Source organism: Rhinolophus sinicus, linkage group LG09, assembly GCF_036562045.2.
Source record: "Rhinolophus sinicus isolate RSC01 linkage group LG09, ASM3656204v1, whole genome shotgun sequence".
Classification (NCBI taxonomy): domain Eukaryota; kingdom Metazoa; phylum Chordata; class Mammalia; order Chiroptera; family Rhinolophidae; genus Rhinolophus; species Rhinolophus sinicus.
The window spans coordinates 107,713,537-107,734,622 of record NC_133758.1 but is presented as its reverse complement, the minus strand read 5'-3'; the positions used below and the strand labels follow the sequence as shown (position 1 = coordinate 107,734,622).

The window sequence follows — 21,086 nt, the reverse complement described above, 5'->3', positions numbered from 1 at the left end:
ATTTAACTACTTTGGGCCCTCAGTTTCCTCAGATGAAAAATGAAAAAGATAGAAATTACCTCGCTGTTGTGAAGACTCAGTTATGAGCATAAACCAACTAACCCTGGATCCAGCATCGTGGGAAAACAAGTCCCTTTGGGGCCACCATGATAATAGGTCAGGGTAAAGGAGTCAACCAGATAATTCACACCTCACAACTCACAACCTAGGATGGTGGTCCTGATTTTTATATTTTGCCTCCTTTTTATCATTACCTGAGATATCAGAGCTTCAACAACAGTAAATGGAAAGGCAAATGCCCACAGCTTTCGCAAGGAACAATGTCATCAGTGAGGAGCTGTGTTCCTGACCAACCACCTGGCCTCCAGCAAAGAATGGAAATGACCCGGAAAAAAACCATAAAGAATGGCCATGGTCATAAAGACCAAGATGTCATAAATATAAACTTCTGTAGTGATTTCAAGGAATGAAATTAGGCTCCACATTATTGCAAATACACTATGAATTCGAGTTACAGAAGTGTCCCCACCATATGGTAATAGACATAGAATAAAATAGAAACACAAACATAGCATAATATGGGGGAATTTTAAACGGCTCAAATTTTTTAGTAGACTGTCCAGGAAAGAATGAGTTAATACTATGCCTTCTTCTCTCTATGCTTCCCCCATAGGAAGTAGCAAAGTAAACAAACAAAAGTAATAACCTCAGAGAGGCTTCAACGGCTCCAAATGTGGAGTATGTTAGAAAATGAAGATGATGCAGATGATGATAAAATTTTTCATTGACAAGTCAGTCTTAGAAATAAGAGGCAAGTAAAACATTTCCCCTTTCTTCATGCAGCCTCTACTCTAAATGTCATTGATTCTATAACTGCAGTTCTTCAGCATTGGGCCAAATTTTGCTAAAATACTATCATTCAAGTCTTGTTGACGACTGTCAGTGTTTTCGATGTTTTATTGAAAGACATGAAAGCAGTTGATGGTCCTCAGCTAGGTTTCTTTAAAAGGCACTCGATATCCCACAGAAAGGGGAGGAAAGTATCCCCTGTGATGTGGGGAACATCCAGACCAGGAAAGAATTGCAATAGGAGTGCTCCTGTGGTGGTCAAAACGAGGAATGGGTTATATGGGCCGTGTACGGGTAATATAGCTGTTTGGGCCAGTTTTTAAGGCGAAAGCAACTGATTTGCCTAAATGTTGCCACGTGTAATATTAGCTTTCCTCCCTCTAGTCTATCATGGGAAGAAAGAGCTTAAAAACTCTCAAAGAAGAAGAAAGGTGACTAGCCCTGCCATTTTGGGAGGCCACTGAATAATGTCCATGATAATTTAACATATGCTCGCCTCTTCCCACAGCACTTTGATGTCCAGGTTTCTGTCCTTGAGGAACATACACCCAGGTACACAACAGGAATGACAAGTTGGTTCCCTGCAACTTGGCAAAAACCTGAAAATCTAAACGTCTACGGGAGAAATTATATAAATTATTGTAGAGCTACGCTATGAAATCCGCACAGCAGCTCAAACTGGCATGGAAAAATTTCCAAGTCATATTATCGTTGAGATTTTCTTAACTGTGAAAGAATATGTACTGTTTAATTCCATTTGTGTAAAAATAAAACCACACATACAAAATCACATATACATGTATATGTATGTATATGTAATAAACTGAAAATGGTCTGGGAAACACAATAAAGTGATGACAGTTGTTATTTCTGAGAAGAGTGGGGTTTTGTAGCTCAAAAAAGACTTTCTTCCCCTTTATTGTTTAAAATTTTTAGTATGATAATGTATTAATGTAATAATTATCTAAGTAAAGTTAAAATTAAAAGGAAGTATGCTAAGAGGGAAGGAGGAGGAAAGAAGTTAGAAGGGAGGAGAAAAGTCTCAGCAAATGATGGGAAGTGGTTAACCAGTTCTTGGGGTTCAAGTCCCCCACTCCCATTTATTTACACAATTGACTAACTGGATAAGAGTTTTGATAAGCACTAACCAGCACTTTGACAGTTTAGTTATATTTCTTGGCCATTATCTATTTTACTCTATTTCTTATACCGTCATTCTAATAACATTTTAAAAAATCAAAATAGGAGGAGAGCAAAGGGTCAGAGAAAAACCCCGCTCAAAGGATTCATAACATGTGTTTTGATAGTCAAGTCTGTTGAGTGCTTCAAGAGGACCTACTATACGTATATTAAGTGAGAAATAGTTATTTGCCAGGCACTGCACTAAACACTTTGAATGTATCTTCCCATTTCATTCCTTCCGACACAATTATTATGCTCATTTTACAGGTGAGGGAACTGGGGCAGAGAGAGGTTCCACGTCTTTGTCTGCCCATGTGGAAATGATGGGGTACTCATATCCTGGGGCTGCTGTGACAAATTACCACAACCTTCGTGGCTTAAGACAACAGAAACGGATTCTCTCACACTCCTGTTGACTAGAAGTCCAAAATCAAGGTGTCTGCAGGCCCATGCTCCATCTGAAGGTTCCAGAGAAAAATCCCTCCTTGCCTTTTCCTAATTCCTGGTACTTCCAGGCGCTTCCTGGCTTGTGGTAGCTCCAATCTCTGCCTCACTTGTTTTTTTCATTTGTTTGCTTGTTTCTTTCTTTCTTTCTTTCTTTCTTTCTTTCTTTCTTTCTTTCTTTCTTTCTTTCTTTCTTTCTTTCTTCGTTTTTTTAGTCTTTAACACAAAAATAATTATACTTGATAATAATAACTATAGTTATTAAGAAACAACTTGACATTAATATTTGACATGTGGATTTTGTATAATAGTGTGTTTTGAAAAGTTCTCGGCATCTTCATTGGATATAGATTCATGAGTTGTCACTAACAATGGTTTCTCATTTACCTGGTGTCTATAGAGCTCTTCCTGATGGTTCTTTTAGGTCTCTCGCCTCTTACTCCCCCCAAAATGTATATTCTTCTGTGGGGATAGAAATCACCTGGTACTAGGTCAAGAACTCTTTCAGAGTTTCCCCATCCCAGCTACACATTAAATCTCCTGGGAGCTTTTGAAAAAGACAGATGCCTCGTCCCCTCCCCCAGAACAACTGAATCTGAATCTCAAGGAACAGAGCCCAGGTGTTTATATCGCCTCTCTTGTTACATGGCGACCTTCTCATGCATCTCTCTCTGTCTTCTTCTCTTTATATAAAGACACCAGTCATATGGGATTTGGGGCCATCCTAATCTAGTAGGATGTTATCTTAACGAAGGATATCTCCAAAGATCTATTTCCAAATAAGGTGACACTCTGATTGGTGGTGGACATGAACTTTTGGGGAACACTCTACGACCCAGGATTGCTGGACTTGGACTTGGCAGTGTGACTGCAGAACCCACATCCTGCCCCCTGGGGACCCGGCTCAATGAAGCACTGTTTGCACATACACTACCTAGCACCAAGCGGTGTCAGAACATGGCCTGGCCTGTGTCCTCACAGAGCAAATGTTCTGCTGGTAACAAATGAGAAAAGGCACACCACTGAAGTATCTGAGTGAACGTCCCTCTGTCACAGAAACTTAGAGGGGAAAACGAGTGAGGGCTGAGAACCCGGCACACCGGCAGCAGACCTGAGATAAGGCAGAGGCAAGACAAGCAACAGCGTGTTCAAGAGAGACACGTGCAGGGCAGGCCATGGGAAACGATGCTGGAGTAAGGGTATTGTAGAAACGCTTTGAGGACAAAGGGGAGAATTTAGATTTAATTTGGAAGAAAAGAAAAAAATCGAATAGGGACCAAAATGATCACATTTGGGCATCAGGGCTCCTCTGGCAGAGGTGGGCAGGGCCAGGGAAGAGCCTGGAGAAACAGTGTTGAAACTTCTGTACATAAGATGCTTGTGTGCGTGCCAACATGCAGAGGTATCATGTTGGCATCTCCTCTGTGACATTTTAGAGTGCCTTAGCAAATAATCTAAATAGACTGATGCTCGCTATTCTTTCCTCCCTCCACTAGGAGAATCCCCCTTGCTACTAACCCCTGAACACACACACACACACACACACACACACACACACACACACACCAGCTTCCCTCCCAACACCCATCTGCACCCCAGCCAGGGGCTGAGTGAAGAGAAAGGTGAGAGAAAGAGAAATAAAAATGTCTGAAGCAACAGCCAAAAAAGAAGGCAGCCAAGACATAAATCACCTTTGCACCGCTCACAACAGGCTCCCCTCTGCTTGATGGCCAGGGCACAGTCTCTCGACAGCACTGGGCATTTCTCTCTCTTACAGGTCACTTCCTTGTTCTAGGCAAAAAGAGACAAGAGACATTTGAAACAGACTTCAAACAGAATCCCCAGAATACTATCCCATGGCTGAGGTTTTCCTAGCCTCCCTCTCCCTATCTTGCCTTCATCTTGGCAAGAAAACTCTGATAGCAAATAGGGTTTCACTCTCTTTGGAACAGAAATATCAATCCAGGAACACAGGACTTTTTCAGATCAGGGGCAGATGAGAGGGGATAAAAAGTCCCTTCTTTACAAGCCAACTTAACCTAGATAACCAAATGCGGAGAGAGAGGCGTTCTCCCACTCTGTTCTAAGGTTTCCATTTAGTATACACTATAGAAACGATAATATTTGTGTAAATCATATTTTGCCCATTGGGCTACCTGGGCCAGGACTGCATCGTGAGAACAAAAATATTTGCACACGGCCGTCCAACAATCCTTAATAGTGGAGGGCATTAAAATGCAGCAATCTAAAGTTCCAACTCAAATAATGACAAAGTTGAGTATTGAATCGGCTCAGTAAGAGAAAAAAAAAATATTCTCCATGCCAAGCAGAGACACAGTCCTTAGTGTTTTATGGCCGTGCGACAGCTGCATTATATTAGCACGTATGCTAATGAAAGTATGGTGAGTATTTGCATCTTTGGTTATATCCTGAAAGCTTAGCTGTTAAAATGACTAAGAGAAGACCCACAGAGGATGTACATGCCTGTTTGTAAACTGGGTGCGCATGAACCAAAAATGTCATGTCACAAAACGTCAACGAGCTTTGAACTTTGTTAACAAGTGTCTACTCAATGCTAGCTGCTGTGGCTTTCATTCTTATTAACATCCTGAGAGACGAGTATTACCATGATGCCCTGTTTACAAACAAGAGCACTGCTGCTCAGAGAAGGTATGTGACTTTTTCACAATTACACTGCGTGGTAGTGATAGAAGTGGATTTCAAGTTGAACTCCCACCCAGGTCGTGACCTGAGTTAAGGCAAGTGCTATCACATTCATTGTCTGATTCGGGGCAGATCGGAGAGGAGGGACACCTCAAGCTCTCTCTCACCTTGAGATGAACCTAGCACCCTCTTGGAATACATGCAGCAGAAATTCTACCTCAGCTCTGACAATGACCTTTGGAGATTCACAAGTGTACCCTGTATGTTTCAAGGTCATGAGAGTAAGGAAGATCTCACCATTTCTGGTCCAAAACCAAGGAGGAGGGGTGTGTGTGTGTGTGTGTGTGTGTGTGTGTGTGTGTGTGTGTTGGGAGCTGGGGTCCAAGCCAAGCCCATACGCCAGCCCTGAAGCAGTTCTAAGATAAAACACATCAGCTTATGTGCTGCCCTCAAAGTCCCTAGGAGTCCCAGAGCCCCCCAAGATGCTCCCAGGGCTAATTCTAAAATGAATCCAGATTGTCATCTCCTCCCCTTTCAAATGAACAGAACCGCCGAGAGTTCCACAAGCCCACTCCCTCTCACTCACCAATTACCACTTCCCCAGAATGAGGTATATGGAGCCTTGGGAGGTTGGGCCTCATCCCAACAGCTCTGTTTCTACAGAATCTTCTTATTTCACCACCCACATGGCTTTGCGAGGCTATCGAAATATGGGAATCATGAGGCCATCATGGGAATCATGAGGCCTTCATGGGAACGACGCTGCTCAAAGTTTCCCACTGGGTACCACACATAGAAAATGACCATCATTTCAGGTAAGGAACCCTGAGGCCAATAAAGTGATACACTGGCCAGGACCTGCCTTGCCACCCAGACAGAGGGCGTCACTGCTCGGCTACCTGTACCCACTCCCATAGGGCTGGTGTTGCAGACCTTTCAGCTTTTCATCTATTGGTGTCGGTGTATGATTTTGGGTGGTTGGCCCGAATACTCCAGTTTCCTTTTTCCCCACTTTTGGGTGTCTGTTATGTGGTAAGGGCCTTAGGGGGACTAACCTCATTTACTCCTTACAGTCCTGTGAGGCAGTGGTCCTCACCCTTAGCTGCAAATCAGAACCTTTGGGCAATTCTTAGCTAAGAATGGCACTGTCTCCAGCGCCTGAAGCTCAGATGTGATTTATCTAAGGACCAGGCCTAGATGTTGTTTTCAAGCCCCCCAGGCCATTCCAATGTGCAGCAGGGCTGACTACCTCTGCTGTGCGGAGATTATTCTTGTGGCCTTGAGGCCCAGATGGGTTCAGGAGCTGTCCACAGTCCTTAGCGAACGGCTGACCTACAGTCTGAACCCAGGTATCCTGGCTCTAAGCCGTCCAAAGCTTCTCCTCTCCTTCTCTCTTCTTCATAAGGACAGTGGCACCAACGAGTCTCCCTGTGAGTCACGGTCCTTTGATTTACATTCCTAATTTTTCTCATATTCTAAATGCAGTATGTAGTTGTAGTCACAGTGCAAATTAAAGAAGCATATTTTAAAAAATTAATAGTGCCCTTCTGCTACCACCAAAGCAATCAAGAACGGTGGTCAGGTAGCTACGCGGCTTTGCAAAGCACACGTCTGCAGCCATAGTTGGACACCGATTCCCTGCATCCCAAGGTGGCTGCGAGGTGAACACCGTCCCCCAGCAGAGCACGTGTTACCCCAGCCTTACTCAAACCTGGCTGCAGCCTGAGCGAAGGACCCCCCCCCCACCCTGAGTTCATCTCTTCTGAAAGGAAGATGCTCAGATACAGGGAATTCAAAGCTCCAAGGGCAGTCAGGGTGGGTGTGGAGTCACAATGCAGGGTCTGAGAAATAGAAGACGTACACTCTCTTACATATAGGAACTCTTTGCTAAATTAGGAACCTAGGAGCCAGTCTGGATCCATCACAGGATCCCAAGATTCATAGCTAATAGCTTGTAATTACCGTCCAGCACAAAACTTACCCCAACCAGATGGTTTATAGATTCAAATCTGGAAGTTTTTTTTTTTGTACACACACACAGGGATCAAAGCTAAACCTTAGCCACAGGTAGTGGGGTTTTTTTTGTTTGTTTGTTTGTTTGTTGTCCCTTCTAATAACACTTGGAGGTTTTTTTCATATTCTACCAAAGGTCACATTGATACAGAGTGACCATATCCGATCCTCTCCCTGGGGTCTGGCCGGCATGTCTATGGAACCCACGCTTAGAATCCCAGGCCCTCGAAGAAAGAAAGAAGAACTACAGGGAATCGCTGGTGAGAGACTGATTCTTCCATCCCCTGAACTGGGTCCAGCAGCTACAGAGTAAATTCAAGCACAGGTTAACTAAGATTACTCAGTCCACTTTGCCTGACTTTGCTCAGAGACATAAACCCTGGTCTTCAAGCTAGAGGCTCTGGTGAGAAGTGGCACACACAGAGCCATGCCTTCGGGAGCCCATCTCCACTGGCCTCCTCGTTCCCCAGGTGCACCAAGCGTCCTCTGCTCTGACTCAAGGTCACAGTTCATTGGGTTCACTTTTTCATTCCAGAAACATTGTCTGATACTGATTCACACATACAGGACACTTCGTATGTAGCAGGCTCTGTGCTGAGAATTTTATATGTGTTATTTCACACACACAAAATTCCATCATCCCCACTTTACAGATGAGGAACCAAGGTTAAGAAACTTGCCCAAGGTCACACAGAGGCAGACTTGGAATACAAGCACAGGTCTGTCTGACTCCAAAGGCACACATTTAAAAGTGCTTTGTTATTTCCCAGGCATTCCTAATACAGACCAGAGCAAAATAATGTCAGGCCCTGAGGCCCCAGAGGAGACTGGTGGCTACACAAGTGTGACAGTAGCCCTCTAGCAAGAGCAGAATAACTCGCAGGAGCTGTGTCATCAGCAAACACTGGAAGCTCTATGAACACCGGCTGTTTTCTGATAAGGAGGGAAATTGTGCCATTTTGGATACTACAGGTATCTGTGCCAATCACACCTCTGAAAGACAGACTGGCATCCTCAAACAAATATTCCCCAAGATTCCAGCTTGGGTTTGAGTCTCCCCAAATCTCAGGAACAGAAATGGTGACAAATATGCACTAGAGGAAAAACATCAGAACACTCTACAATACTGACCTAGCCAGTGCATATGAGTAATAAACCTCATTATATTTTTCATTCTCAGTCTGTCTCCCCATGTTTATCACTTTCTAGGGTCACCCAGCCTGTGATTTACCCATTGTCAACGGCATCTGTTGGCATTATTGTCTCCTTTCCAAAAGAGCAAATATACCAAAACCCAAAATGTGGCCTCTGGAGACGCATGAAATGAAGTGCCAACATACAAAAATGAAAGGGGGGCATAGAAAGTGAAAAAGAAAAAAAGTCTACATGGCTGGCAACAAAGCTCTATAAGGATGCAAGCCAAACCACAGCTCTGGCCACAGCCAAGTTCCAGCAGGAGTCTAGCAAGCAGCTTGCTGTGTCGAAGACGTGCCACTAGATGGCAGCACAGAGTTCCCTGGCTCCCGGGCCTTAGGAATTGTGGCCCTAGGACCCGCAAGTGCCTCCTGAGCGCTTCTCAGTGTCTGGGCCAGAGGGAAATGATCTCTCACTGATGGTGGGGGAGGGGAAGGGGCTGGAGACAGAAGATAACAAAGCACCACTGTGAGATTTTCCTGTTTGCCTTCCTCAGAGAAACCAGAAAAAAAAAAAGTTTTTGAGATGCTTTTGTTCTGTGCTAAGTCAATGTCTTAAAGATATTTTTTTCTAAGATTCTTCCAGGACCAATCCTATTATAGAATATGGAAAGTACCACCTGACCTTCCATTATATTTAAATGATAATAATAAAATAGAAATCTGGACAGGAAAACACAGTAGCTAATACAATGAGAGTGATGGGGAGAAAAGTCAGCTCGCAGATACTGTATGTTTACACTGCAACAGCATCAGAAATCTCTTGAAATAAGAATACAAATGAAAACACCTAATGCCCTGCCTGCTGACCCTCCATAGCCATATTAGGAAGGTAGCAGACCACACAAGTCTCTTCTAGAAGATGGCATAGTTTTCCTTCAATCCTTGTCTCTTAGGAAAACAAAGTCTGCCTGGGAATCATTTGACAAACTCACAAATCCTAAGTGCCAGATCCTTTTTCAGAAAATTGAGAAGGATGTGAAGCTGTAATATTTTTCCTGCCCAAATGAACAACACGCAGTATGTCCGTGAAGCACACGGGCCAGGTAGTATTAGTATCATTAGAGGGGATAAAGAGGTTGAAGTGACTCTCCGTCCTAAATTAGAAACCTTCCAGACTACCCCCCCCCAAATATACACACGGGCCCCTCTGTCATTTCATCACTGTCATCTCATTTAGGAAGGGGCCCCATAAATTTTGCTGCCTTCAAGAATTGCCCTACCAAAATGCAAATACCCATGGTGGTGGTGGTGGCGGGGGGGACCCTTATTAATCCTCAATAAGCTATTCCCTTGGTCATCAGCTGCTGTCAGGGGATGGATGCCCAGCTCTGAGACTGTGAGAAGTAAAGGAGCTTAGCAGTGGGAGTTCTAAAACAGCCAAACCAAAGACTGGTACTCAGGGCTAGGAGCGAGCAAGAAATCACACTATCCATGCTGCAGAAACTTCAAGCTCTTGGAAGAACCCGGACGTCGGACGTTTGTTGACTGCACACACACCGTGTGTGGTCACTTCTGGCACCCAGTGAGAATTACAGAAGAGAATTTCGCCTTGACTCAAAAGCCATCGTAGTCAGTGAATACAAATAGGACACTCTGACCCTTAATTAAATTGTTTTTATTACAGAATGTATTCGGAGCAGACACACAATAGTGAGTGTTTCACTATTTGAGAGACTCGAAACTGCTCACAAGGGAATTTGCATTTCGGACTAGGACGTCTTGTGTGAAGTTTCCCAAGGAGGAAGGTGATCCAACATCCAGCATACGTTCTCCTTGGAATTTCTAGTCTCCCTATGCGTAAAGTCACAGAGGTCAACTTTTCCTTGCAGTGCCCGCATGGTAACCCAATTCCAGCCCCAACAGAGCCAAAGGGGACTTGGTGGTACTTCTGAACACAGTTTTTCCTAGGCAATATTATAAAACTCCGGAAGACTAATACTTGATGTTTACACAGCACTTTTCTTCTGAAGAGCTCTGCAGACATTATTTTACTCATCCTTACAGATTTCTTAAGATTTGCAGACGAGGAACGACTGGTAGGTGTCTCAGGTCCGTCAAATAGCTGGCTAGCAGTGGACTTCGGAACAGAAGCTGGTTCCCAAGCCTGGATTCAGGGGCCAGCCAGGCAGGCTAGTTGCTAAGGCACAGCATTACAATTTATGAGTGTACCATATTAATAGTAGCTCAGCTCCTACGTGACTGTTGAGATTTTAGGAATCAATTAGTATGTAGTTGAGCTGGTCCCGAAATTTTCTGGAAAGACAGGCTACCTGGGTCACACATGGAAGGCTCTGTTCTAAGGTAACATATGAAAGGTGCCATACAAGGGATGAGCCAAAACTTGGGTGAACAGACCTCCCTTCACAGCGTGAAAGGTCTAGAACGCAGAGATGTAGCCAAAAGCTGAAAGAAAAGACCCAAAGGAGGCAGGTTCCAGTGTTTGTCACCGTTTTTGATCATTCAAAATGTAAAATAAAGTGATTCCCTCTCTGGAATATACAGTCAGGGGAAATCCTTTGCAAGCCAGCATGACCACTGGGAGAGGAGACAACACAAGCTCGTACCTGCTCCAGCCTGCCTCCATTGGACAAAATCTGTTCTTCATCTCCTGGAAAAGAATCACTGAGGCTGGGGGGACTGAGACAGCTCAGTGGTTGCCAATGGCAGTATTAAATTTGACTGATAATTTATTATTTTAATTAAGCTTTGACTTGCTTGTTCTTTGTTACTGATAGTACAATTGACTTCCCCATAACTCTTGCCCAGAAAGAGCTGGAAGGAAAAAAAAAAAAAAGAAAAAAAGGCAGTTTCGTCCACTACAAAGCCTCCGTGTACAAGTACGAGGCTCTGGGCCACGATTCTCAGCTCAATGAAAGTTGAAAAAAATGGAGAGAGTAAAAAAAATAATAATCATATGATAACAATAATGAATAAAACTAACAAAACCATTTCTACGGTGAGGAGGAAAATAAGTTTGATAAGGAAAAGGGCCCAAACTTCCCAGCCAGAACGGTTTCCCAAGGATCTCTTCTCCTCCCCAATTGAGTGAAGTTAGCAACAGGGGTGGGAGGTGTCAATGGCACTTGCTTTTAACGTAAATTGGCATTTTCAGATCTTTCTGAACCCCCAACCTCCACTGCTTTTGCAAATCCCTTCAACAGCCAAAGCCACAGAGCTGAACCACCTCTAACCAAACACTGCAGTGGCATATAATTTTCCCAGGCAGGTTACAGAACTTTTGAGAATAACAGCCCCTGACATTTATAGAAAATCTATGATTTGTCAGACTGTGCTGAACACGTATTACCTTCTATGTCACCCTCGCGACAAGTCTGAAGAAAACACTGATTTACCCCTATTTTATGGGTAAGAAAACTGAGGAGCAGACAGGTTAAATGGCTTGCTCAGGTTTACACAACTAGCCAGGGCAGAGAGTCAAACCCAGGACTGATGTCAGAGTCAGGGATTTAATCACTTGCTACACAGCTTGGTTCAGAGGCTAAGATGAGCCATCTCTTCTTACAGCTAAGAATTTAAATGTTTGCCTTTGGTAAGCACTCCCCATTTTCAGACCATTATAAACCTTAGTGGTTTATGGTTTCATTGTGAGCACAGGAGCAAAAACAGTGCCTCATAGGAAAGACAGATGAAGTCTCTGACTTACAAACTCAAAGAAAGTTTCCCTCATTGAATGCCCAGTCATTTGCAAGACAGACCCAAAGCCTCCAAATCCTCTCATTTCTTCCTTGATCTGAGTGGAGGTGGTGCCTCTCCTGAGAGGCTGGCAGCATCCAATGGCCATACGTTTGGAATCTTAATATTGAGGCATCTTGCAAGAACATCATACAACTCATTGCACTACATCTGAGAGTGTTATTCTTTCTTCCTCCTGTCTAGGCTCAGCGAGCCTTCACCCCAGAGACCTGGACCCTGGCAAACCCAGCCTCCTCCGCCCCAGCTAACAGTGCAAACTCCGAACAAAGCTGCCCTTGAAGCCCAGCCATTTAAAAGACTTTATGAAGCCCACTGGGGCCCCCCGATTATTTTGCAACAAGTCATATCCCATGAAGAAATTCACTTCTCTGCAACACAAAACAGAGGGAGATTAAAGAAAAGGGCAGGGGGTGGAGCAAAGAAGTAAGACCCCCCTGCTGTTCTGTCTGGCCAGAATCGTGTCTTTTAGTACCCATATCCTCTACAAAGACGATGTTCTGATGATATATGGCCCTAATATATCACTAAATGACAGTGTTCTCCTGATATTGTACCTTGAAAATATGACACGTGCCAACAGAAGCAACGGGGGATTAATAAGAAGGCCCCTTTTATATTTAACTTACCTAACATTTCAATTCTTTTTTAATGGGCTTTAGTTTGTTGGAGGGATTGTTTTGGATCCTATGCTGTTTAAGGATTTAGGTCTGGCTTTTTTTTTTTTTTCCTTTGGCCTTTTCAAGGAACTCTCAGAACAAAGAAACACAGGCCATTAGAATGTCCCGGCTACTCAAGTACCACTCTGATTTAAAACATGGCAGTGCCAAACAGCTCCTCATTCTGCTTAATCATATTTTGAAATAGAACCAAAACATTAGAGATGGCAGAACACAAAAGAAATAACCACCAAATAAAAATAGTAGCCCAAAGAAAGTTGCACTGTCTGGTTTTTATTATAGCGTACATCATATAAGCGAGGGGTCTGCTGGCAGCCCCATATTCGTGTAATAGACTGGACACAAAGCCCCTTGTGACTTAGCGCAGAGACCCTGTCACACAGGTAGCTCTGCCACCCCATACTTGGGCTTCCAGAAGCATTCTGGAAAACCAGAAGGTGAACGGTGTCCCCATCTGCCAGGGGACAGGAGTCAGGTATGTAAATGTCAGCATCTTTCCTTTATTTTGCTAAAATTCTCAAGTCTACCCAACTGAAAGGGACTCAGAGAGCTAGGATGTGGTTTGGAGTCAGTGCCACAGAGAAACGGCCCCAGACCCCTGACAGGAAGAAGGTGTAAAGAAGGGGTGAGGGGGAACAGAGTCCTGCCAAGTAAGGTGGCCTCCTGCACAAGCGGTCCAGCGGCCTCTCCCAACGTCTTTGATTATTTTACACTGCAGGGTACCCTTCGGCATATAAGGAATAGTGAATCAGCTTCTTCTTCTGCCCAAAAAGAAAACACAAAAGAAAGAGGAGATGAAATTCTATGAACATTTCCGTGCCTTTCTGGCAAATTCTTTTGAAATCCTGGGAAGAAGACGGGGGTCCAAGTCCAACCACTGACAGGATCTATGGCTCAGGGGGCATTAGCCAGTCTTCCCAGTCTCGGGGGTAGGGGGCAGCCCAGGCTGGCAGGGGAATTGGAGGGAGGGAGGGTTAAAGAGTTAAAAATAACAATAAAATTAGAGCAACGTCCCTGGAAAAGGTTGAGATGTGGTGTTAAGAAATGACAGCTGGAGGTATTATTTTGGCCGTCCTGTTTCTGAATTGCCACAACGTAAGATGGGCTCCCTGGCTCTATAAAGAAACTGAGAACTCAGTGGACCCTTTTAATTGTACCCATAAATGATTCTCCGCCAAAGAAGAGCAAACACGTCTAATACATGGAAACCGGATGTCTCAGATCCCATTTCTGTCTCACCACGACTTCTCATGGTCAGCCCTGGAGGGTTGTCACCCTCTTGTCAGCACATGTCTCCTTCCTGCATCACCCACGCACAAGGGGTAGGACTCACCAGGTCCTCAAATGCCTCTCACTCCTGTGGGACAACAGCAAGCCACCGAGCTGATTGTTCACAGAAAAGAACAGAAGATTTTTCACAGGTTGCCTGGGAAAGCCCACGCACTGCTGGGAGCTACAAAAATACCTGATCTTGACAAGTAAATGGAGCTGACATCACAGGGAACAGGCGAAGGAGCTGCTCACAGCCCATCTGTCATCTTGACAAAGTAACTTTCTGGTCACTAGTGAGACACTTTTAAAGACATCTGCACAATTGACCCCAACCACCAGCAATCACAGAGGCTTTCAAAGGGACCCCTGGGACAACAGGTTTTAGAGCTGGTTCCTGCTGTCCTGCCACCAGATAATGGTAAGAGCAGTGTGATGCGTCAGGTACTGCAAAGGTCCCTGCTCCGGGGCTGTATTCACACTGCTGCTGATGGCAGAGGGTGTCTAGTTAGCCGTAGGCACGTCAGGCAGGGGAGAAAGAGGCCAGAAGCCCTCTGGCTGGCTAGACGTTCACAGAGCTGAAAAACCCAGCCTCGGACAGTATCTCCCAAATGCAGGCTATTCTATGAGCTAGCCTTGGTCTGACTCAGGGCCATTAGCAGCATGTTCTCTTCACCAAGGCTATCCCAAGGGCCACATGCAGATGTCAGAAAGAGCTGAGAAGCCACAGATTTATTTCATAGCTTTAGAATGTAATTTTAATCGCTAGCTTCCATTTTCAAACTCATTAAACAATCAAATGAATGCCAATTTTGCTTATGATGCATTTCTGATGGAAGTGTTATAAAGGAATGAAAGTGGCTGTTTACCCACAAAACGTTAACATCAATTTGTTGCTAAAGAGATTCATAACATGTGCCCCATTTTAAAAAAGAAACAGTCATCATGCTTATTACCCTTAAAAATTGGCTTTTAAAAGGGTTTCACCATAAAACAGCTTGTCAGAAGCTTTAACACCTAAAATAAGACAAAAGTGTCAAAAGAAGACAAATGACCTTCAGAAAATGTGACATCTTGGCTATAAATGTGGATTTTTCTGCAGGTTAAAACTTTGCAGAATTAAACTCTATCTGACTAAAACTCCATGAATCTGTTTAACAAATACCTTTTGAGCCCCTGCTGTGGACCAGGCACTGAGCCAGGGTTTGCTGGGAAGAGGAAATATGAATCAGATATATCTTCTGCCCTAGAAGAGCTTACAGTCCAAGAGGGAGAGGAGCCAGAGCATAAACACAGCAAAAGCACCTCACATGTTGCAACATGAGTGACAGTAGAGCTGTCCATGAGTTCAGAGGAGGGAAAGGTCAGTTTCAACCAAATTTCACGGCCACAAACTCCCTGAGATCATCCAAATTATCTTGGTTTTTTGGACACTATGTGAACCACTGAGTAAGCCTAAAATAAAGTTTTGTTACACAATTATTTCACTGAGACAGAAGTTGACCCACATACGAGGTCAGACAATTAATTTTGCAAATTCATCCTAAAAAACACACTATATACCTCATTGCTGAATATCACTACGGTTACCTTCAAAATACTCCCCTTGGGAAGCTGTGCACTGATGCCAGCACCTAGTCTACACTTCAAGGCAATTTTGGAACTCTTTTTCCTGAAATGGCCATCAGAGCCATCGTCGTATTACTCTTGATATCCTGAATGTCATCAAAATGTCTTCCTTTCAATATTTCCTTTATTTTAGGGTAAAGAAAGAAGTCATCGGGGACCAGATCAGGTGAGTAGGGAGGGTGTTCCAATACAGTTATTTGTTTACAGGCTAAAACCTCCCTCACAGACAATGCCTGTGAGCTGGTGCATTGTCGTGATGCAAGAGCCATGAATGGTTGGCATAAAGTTCAGGTCGTCTAAGTTTTTCACACAGCCTTTTCAGCACTTCCAAATAGTAAACTTGGTTAACTGTCCAGCTGGTACAAATCCATAATGAATAATCCCTTCGACATCAAAAACAGTTAGCAACATCATTGCAACAAATTTGCGAACTTAATTGTCTGACCTCGTATGTCAGCACCTTGGGATGTGAAAACCCCCAAATGGAACCTCCTTCCCTGATGACATTCCAGGGCACTCCCAACTCAGGTGCAGCAATGTGGCTTGGCATTGAGAACAGAACAGTTTGTTTTATCTCTATCATGGGAAAATATTTTGTTCCACTTTTTTCTTGCTCTATGAAATTGTAATAATTAACACACTTTGCTAGTCTTTCTTCTGGATACTATGTTTTAGGTCAAGTATAAAATACCAGCATACTGAATTTTAACTTACATTCCAAAACTAATAATTATCATACTACCAAGTATGAACAGTCATATCTATTTTTCAAAATACTTATCTATAGAAAAAAATTTTATTTTATAATTATAACTGCTCATTAGATATTACATTATTATACTATTGTTTCCTAGAGACAGCTTTTCATCTTTCAGTCAGTGCATTTGTATAATTTTCCCACCATCAGATTTGACATGCAAAGTAATATGAGCTACGAAAAAGGCAAGTCATCATTACAGAAAAAGCAGAGTTTAAAGTAGAAAGGAAAATCCATAATTTATTTTAGAGGAGAATAATTAGTTAGATCTTCAAATTATTGAATCAAAAAATTAAACGCAAATGGCACATATGCATCCACAGATACACACTAAATGGGTTCAGCACTGTCCCAGCTCTGGGGCTACCACATGAACCTGAGAGAATCCACATCCACACAGAGCTGACATCTTAGTAGGGAGACCTAAAGGAAACAAATATATATATTTATATACAGTATAATGGGGGTTTTGGAGAAAATGAAGCAGGACAAGGGAACAGAATGATAAGGTGTGGTATTATTGAGGGGGGGGAAGACCCTTAAAAAGAAAACATTTGCTCAGCGACCAGAATGAAGGAAGGAGAATATATAAACACAGTGAACAAGTGTGCTACAAGTACCAGAAAGAGCAAACACAAATGCCCTTGTTGAGATGGTGTTGGGTATCATGCATGCTGAGTATGAAGCAGGAGCTGAGGGGTGTGGTTGGAGCAGAGAGAGGGAGGATACACCGGGAGGTGAGGCCAGAGTCGCCATCCGGAGCCAGCCATGGAGGGCCCTGGTAGACCAGTTATACTTCAGACTGTACTCTGACAGAGAGGAGACGCCACTGGAGGGCTTTTTCATAAGTGAAGTCATTGGGTATATACTTTTAAATGACCACTGGTTGATAATATGTTGTCCAGAGGCAAAAGTGATAATGGAGGTAGTTAGAAATTAGATATATTTTCAAAGTATTGATGTCAAGATTTGCGAAGAGATTGAACACAGGATGTATAAGAAAAGGAGGAATCAAGGGCCACACGGCTGACGGCCTGAGAAAATGCAGCTGAGACGGTCGGCTGGAGGAGACTAGGCTTGGGCAAGGAGTGGAAAACAAGATCTCTGTTTGGACCACTTTAAGTTTGAGATGCTTCCCTAGACATCCATGTGGAAACGCCAAGTAGACACTTGGATATACGAGTCTGCACTTGAGGGGTGACGGAGCTGGGAACATAAACGTGGTAGCTTTGAGCATAAGCCATGGGTCTATATAAAATCACCTAGGGAAGGAGTATAAAGGGAGCAAACATTTCTTATAAATCCATCATGCAAACACTGAGAGAACTCTACATGTGAAAGTCCACACACACACACACACACACACACACACACACACACCCCAGTACATGATCAATCATTGGTTGAGATTACTACATTAATCCAGTGACTACCAGAGGTCACCTTTTCTCAGCTCCTGCTACTCAGTGTGCCAGATACCTAGAGACCAACATACCTCAGGCCTGTCAGTGTCTACATTTGACGCTCACAAGAGAAGCTGTCTTGGCCACTGCTGGCCATCCTTTACCCTTAGCGCTAATAACCACCATGCCTGTCAAGCTACATCTCTGACAGAATAGACTCAAGCTTAGGAGAATTCTGCCTGGCTAGAAGAGCTGAGAATGCCAGGGAAAAGTTCTAGGACCAGGTCTCCCACCAACAGGTCTGGGACCCACCAGAACCTAGTGACCAAACACTAGGTGAGTGTTAAAGGTGGGTGTGGGGAATGAGAGAACTTTAAACCCTTAGGAGAGACAGAAAAGGACAGAAGGGGGAAACCCCTCATTTTAAGTATTCCTTCTCGGTTATACTGTGATCTGAAGGCAAAACCCTGGGATAAACAGAGTCCACAGTCAGACCCTGCTTTCAATTTCCAATCCCAACAAATGTGGCTGAAAGTGAGAAGCGTGAGATCATCTATGGTGGGGCAACTAGGATATGGGGATGTAGGGAAGAGGCCCTGGCCAAGAAGCAGGGAAGCCAAGACCCCACAACCACCTTGGGGCCCACTCTGGAAGTGTGCGAGAGGCAGAGGCCAGCAGAGAAGCGGGGCTAAAGATATGTTGCAACTTTGGGATTTCTACTCCTCTCTGTCCTTTCAACAGAATATTTCCTTCCCAGATATTGGAAGGCTGTTCAAGTTCCCCTGGGCATTCTCTCCACCAGGCTAAATTATATCGGCACATCATCATTAGTGAAAAATATTTACTAAACCCGCTCCTAGGCACTTGACACTGCTCTAAGCTAGCTAGCCCTTTAGCTCTTCCCAGCCATCCTTTTCTCGACCCCTTAGTCATGATCACAAATGGCCCTCCTCTGGCCTTCCACCAGCTCTTCTAACTGTGCCTATGACAGACAGCTCCCCACTGGACACTCCATCTCTCAAATGTCTGGCCAACATGGTATGTGTAGGAAGAACAACCACCCCACTGTAATTCTGTTTGTACATTTCATTATCAGGCTGAAACCAAGAATTAAAAACTGAAACTGAGAAAAACAAGCCACAAAACTTGGGGAGTGGTGACATCATGGAAATGCTGGGTTAATAACAGAGAAAGAAAATAACATGGTAAAAAAAAAAAAAAAGAAGAAAGATGAAGATGATAAAGGTGAAAGCCAGGAACAACAGAATGCCAGGCGAATTTAAAACAAAACAAAAATTTTTTTAAAGCATCCTCATTAAAAGTATAGAAAACTGTTTAGCAACGTGACCAGAATTATGTGGAAGCAACATGAATCAGAACCAGAACCAGGGCAGCTTGACTTTACACTCTCCATGATGAGGTACAGGAAGGTGTCGGCAGAAATCAGACGGCCTACAGAGGAGAAAAGAACTAACATTACCCAGAATGGTTCTGTCCTGGACGAGGAAGGTACCTACTGGACAGACACGGCCAAAAGAAAACAGTTTTGATTACAGAGGTTTGGGAATGGAAGGGGTGGGGTGGGGGCACCTCTAAATCCTACCTCTCTGTTATTGCTTGCCTCTGGTTCCTCCAGATGCTGCTGGGTCTCAGCAAGTCAGTCATAAAACCCTGGCTGTTCTGTCAAATTGCTACATCTAGTTGGCTGAGGCTGAAGAAGCAACAAACACACATCACATCAGCTTCCTCTTGCAGCTGCTGCCCATCACGGAAAGACCACAGGAAACAGAGTGGATCCCTGTGGGAATCCATCACATGAAAAGACTGGCAGCCACCCAGCGGGTCAGCCTGTCCCACCCAAAGGCGCCAGTCAGGACTCTACCTAACTGAACCACAAGGACTATTAAAAACAGAATCCCCAGGGAAGTGATGTGCTGGGTCTCTCTCCCTCACCCCCTCGGGGTGCTTTCTCAACCCTTGTGGTCAGGAAGCATTCTCGAAAAGATAACTCCATGAGGTCTACCCCCAGGGATGGTCAGGATACCCAAACTTGAATTATAGTCCAAGTGCAACGTGAGCTTGTCTTCCTTTGTTTCCAGGCCTTAATGATCTCAGCTGTGAAATAGGTTTCTTGAGAAAGCCTCCCCTACCTCACAGCCCCGCTTGGGGAAAATGAAGTTCGGGCTGCCCTCAATCTACGAACGCAGCATTCATTCATAAAGTAGTTGAGACAGTGTGCAAGGTGCGGTTGTAGATGTTTTGAGTGACAGTGAGAAGAATCTGACACTGTCCCTGCCCTGAAGAAGCTTGAAGTCCAGTCGGAGAGAGAGCTGTGTGCACAATTCATAAAACTGCAGGGTAGGAAGGCGTAAGGGTTATAATACAACTAACCAACATAAGGCATCAAACAATAAGTCATTACTTCTGATCAGGTGACCAGGGGAAGCTTGATGGTGGAGAGGGCATGAAGAGAAAAAGTAGCACCTCAATAGAGATGGCTGATGGCAAGGTAACTGTGATAGCCTTACAATAATAACATTATGTGTTGACCTGTTTCTAAGTTTTGTACCAATCACAGAATTCCAGAGGCACCTCACCACTAGTTCACAGGTTGCTTCAGGAGGAAATTTACCTATATTTGTATTCATATTTATATATTCTTCCCTTTCCACTAACCTCGGTTGGGAAGTTTTTCAAAAATTGGTCCCTGCATAGAATCCCTGGAAGGGTTTATTCAAAATGAACTCTTCCTGGTCTCTGCCAGACCTACGGAGTCAGAGCCTCTGTAGAAGGGCCCCAGAATCTGCATCTTTAACAAGCTCCCTGGTGGTTTTTCTGCACATGAAAAACTGAAAGCAGCCAGGGCCCTGGCAGAAAAACAGAGGAATCTGAAGACAAAATTCTTACCACTGACTTGTTAAGGCTACAACTGTGTAAGAGAAGACGTGTAATCAGATAAGTGTGTGGGTGAGGAGGGAGGATGAGGCGAGGCTGCCAGTGCTTTGTGTCCCGTGCTCAGAGGGCCACTCTCAGAGCCCCCACCCTCAGGAACATGTACACAACCACTGCGTCAATCACATGTTCACAATGTGACTTTAGACTCTCTTATGATCGAAGGTAGGTTGCAAACTCAATCTGTTATCCCAACTTTATATTAAATACATACACACATAAAATCTAGCACAATCAAGGAATAAGATAATACTTTGTCCTTATTCATCAAATATTCCAACCAAGGGTTAATATGTATGGCTTGCATGAGTTCATCCGTTTTCAAAGAACTCTAAAG

General features: G+C 43.9%; 1 protein-coding gene across 4 annotated transcripts in view; it reads right to left on the bottom strand.

The window, feature by feature from the left end:
- The window catches only part of BMPER (BMP binding endothelial regulator), a 222,182-nt gene that overhangs the window by 186,462 nt on the left and 14,634 nt on the right, over nucleotides 1-21,086 (bottom strand). For all 4 annotated transcript variants that reach the window (XM_019757329.2, XM_019757328.2, XM_019757327.2 and 1 more), the window contains exon 3: nucleotides 4,167-4,266. In XM_019757329.2, the coding sequence (XP_019612888.1) occupies nucleotides 4,167-4,266 (100 nt within the window). The remainder of the gene's footprint in view (nucleotides 1-4,166; nucleotides 4,267-21,086) is intronic.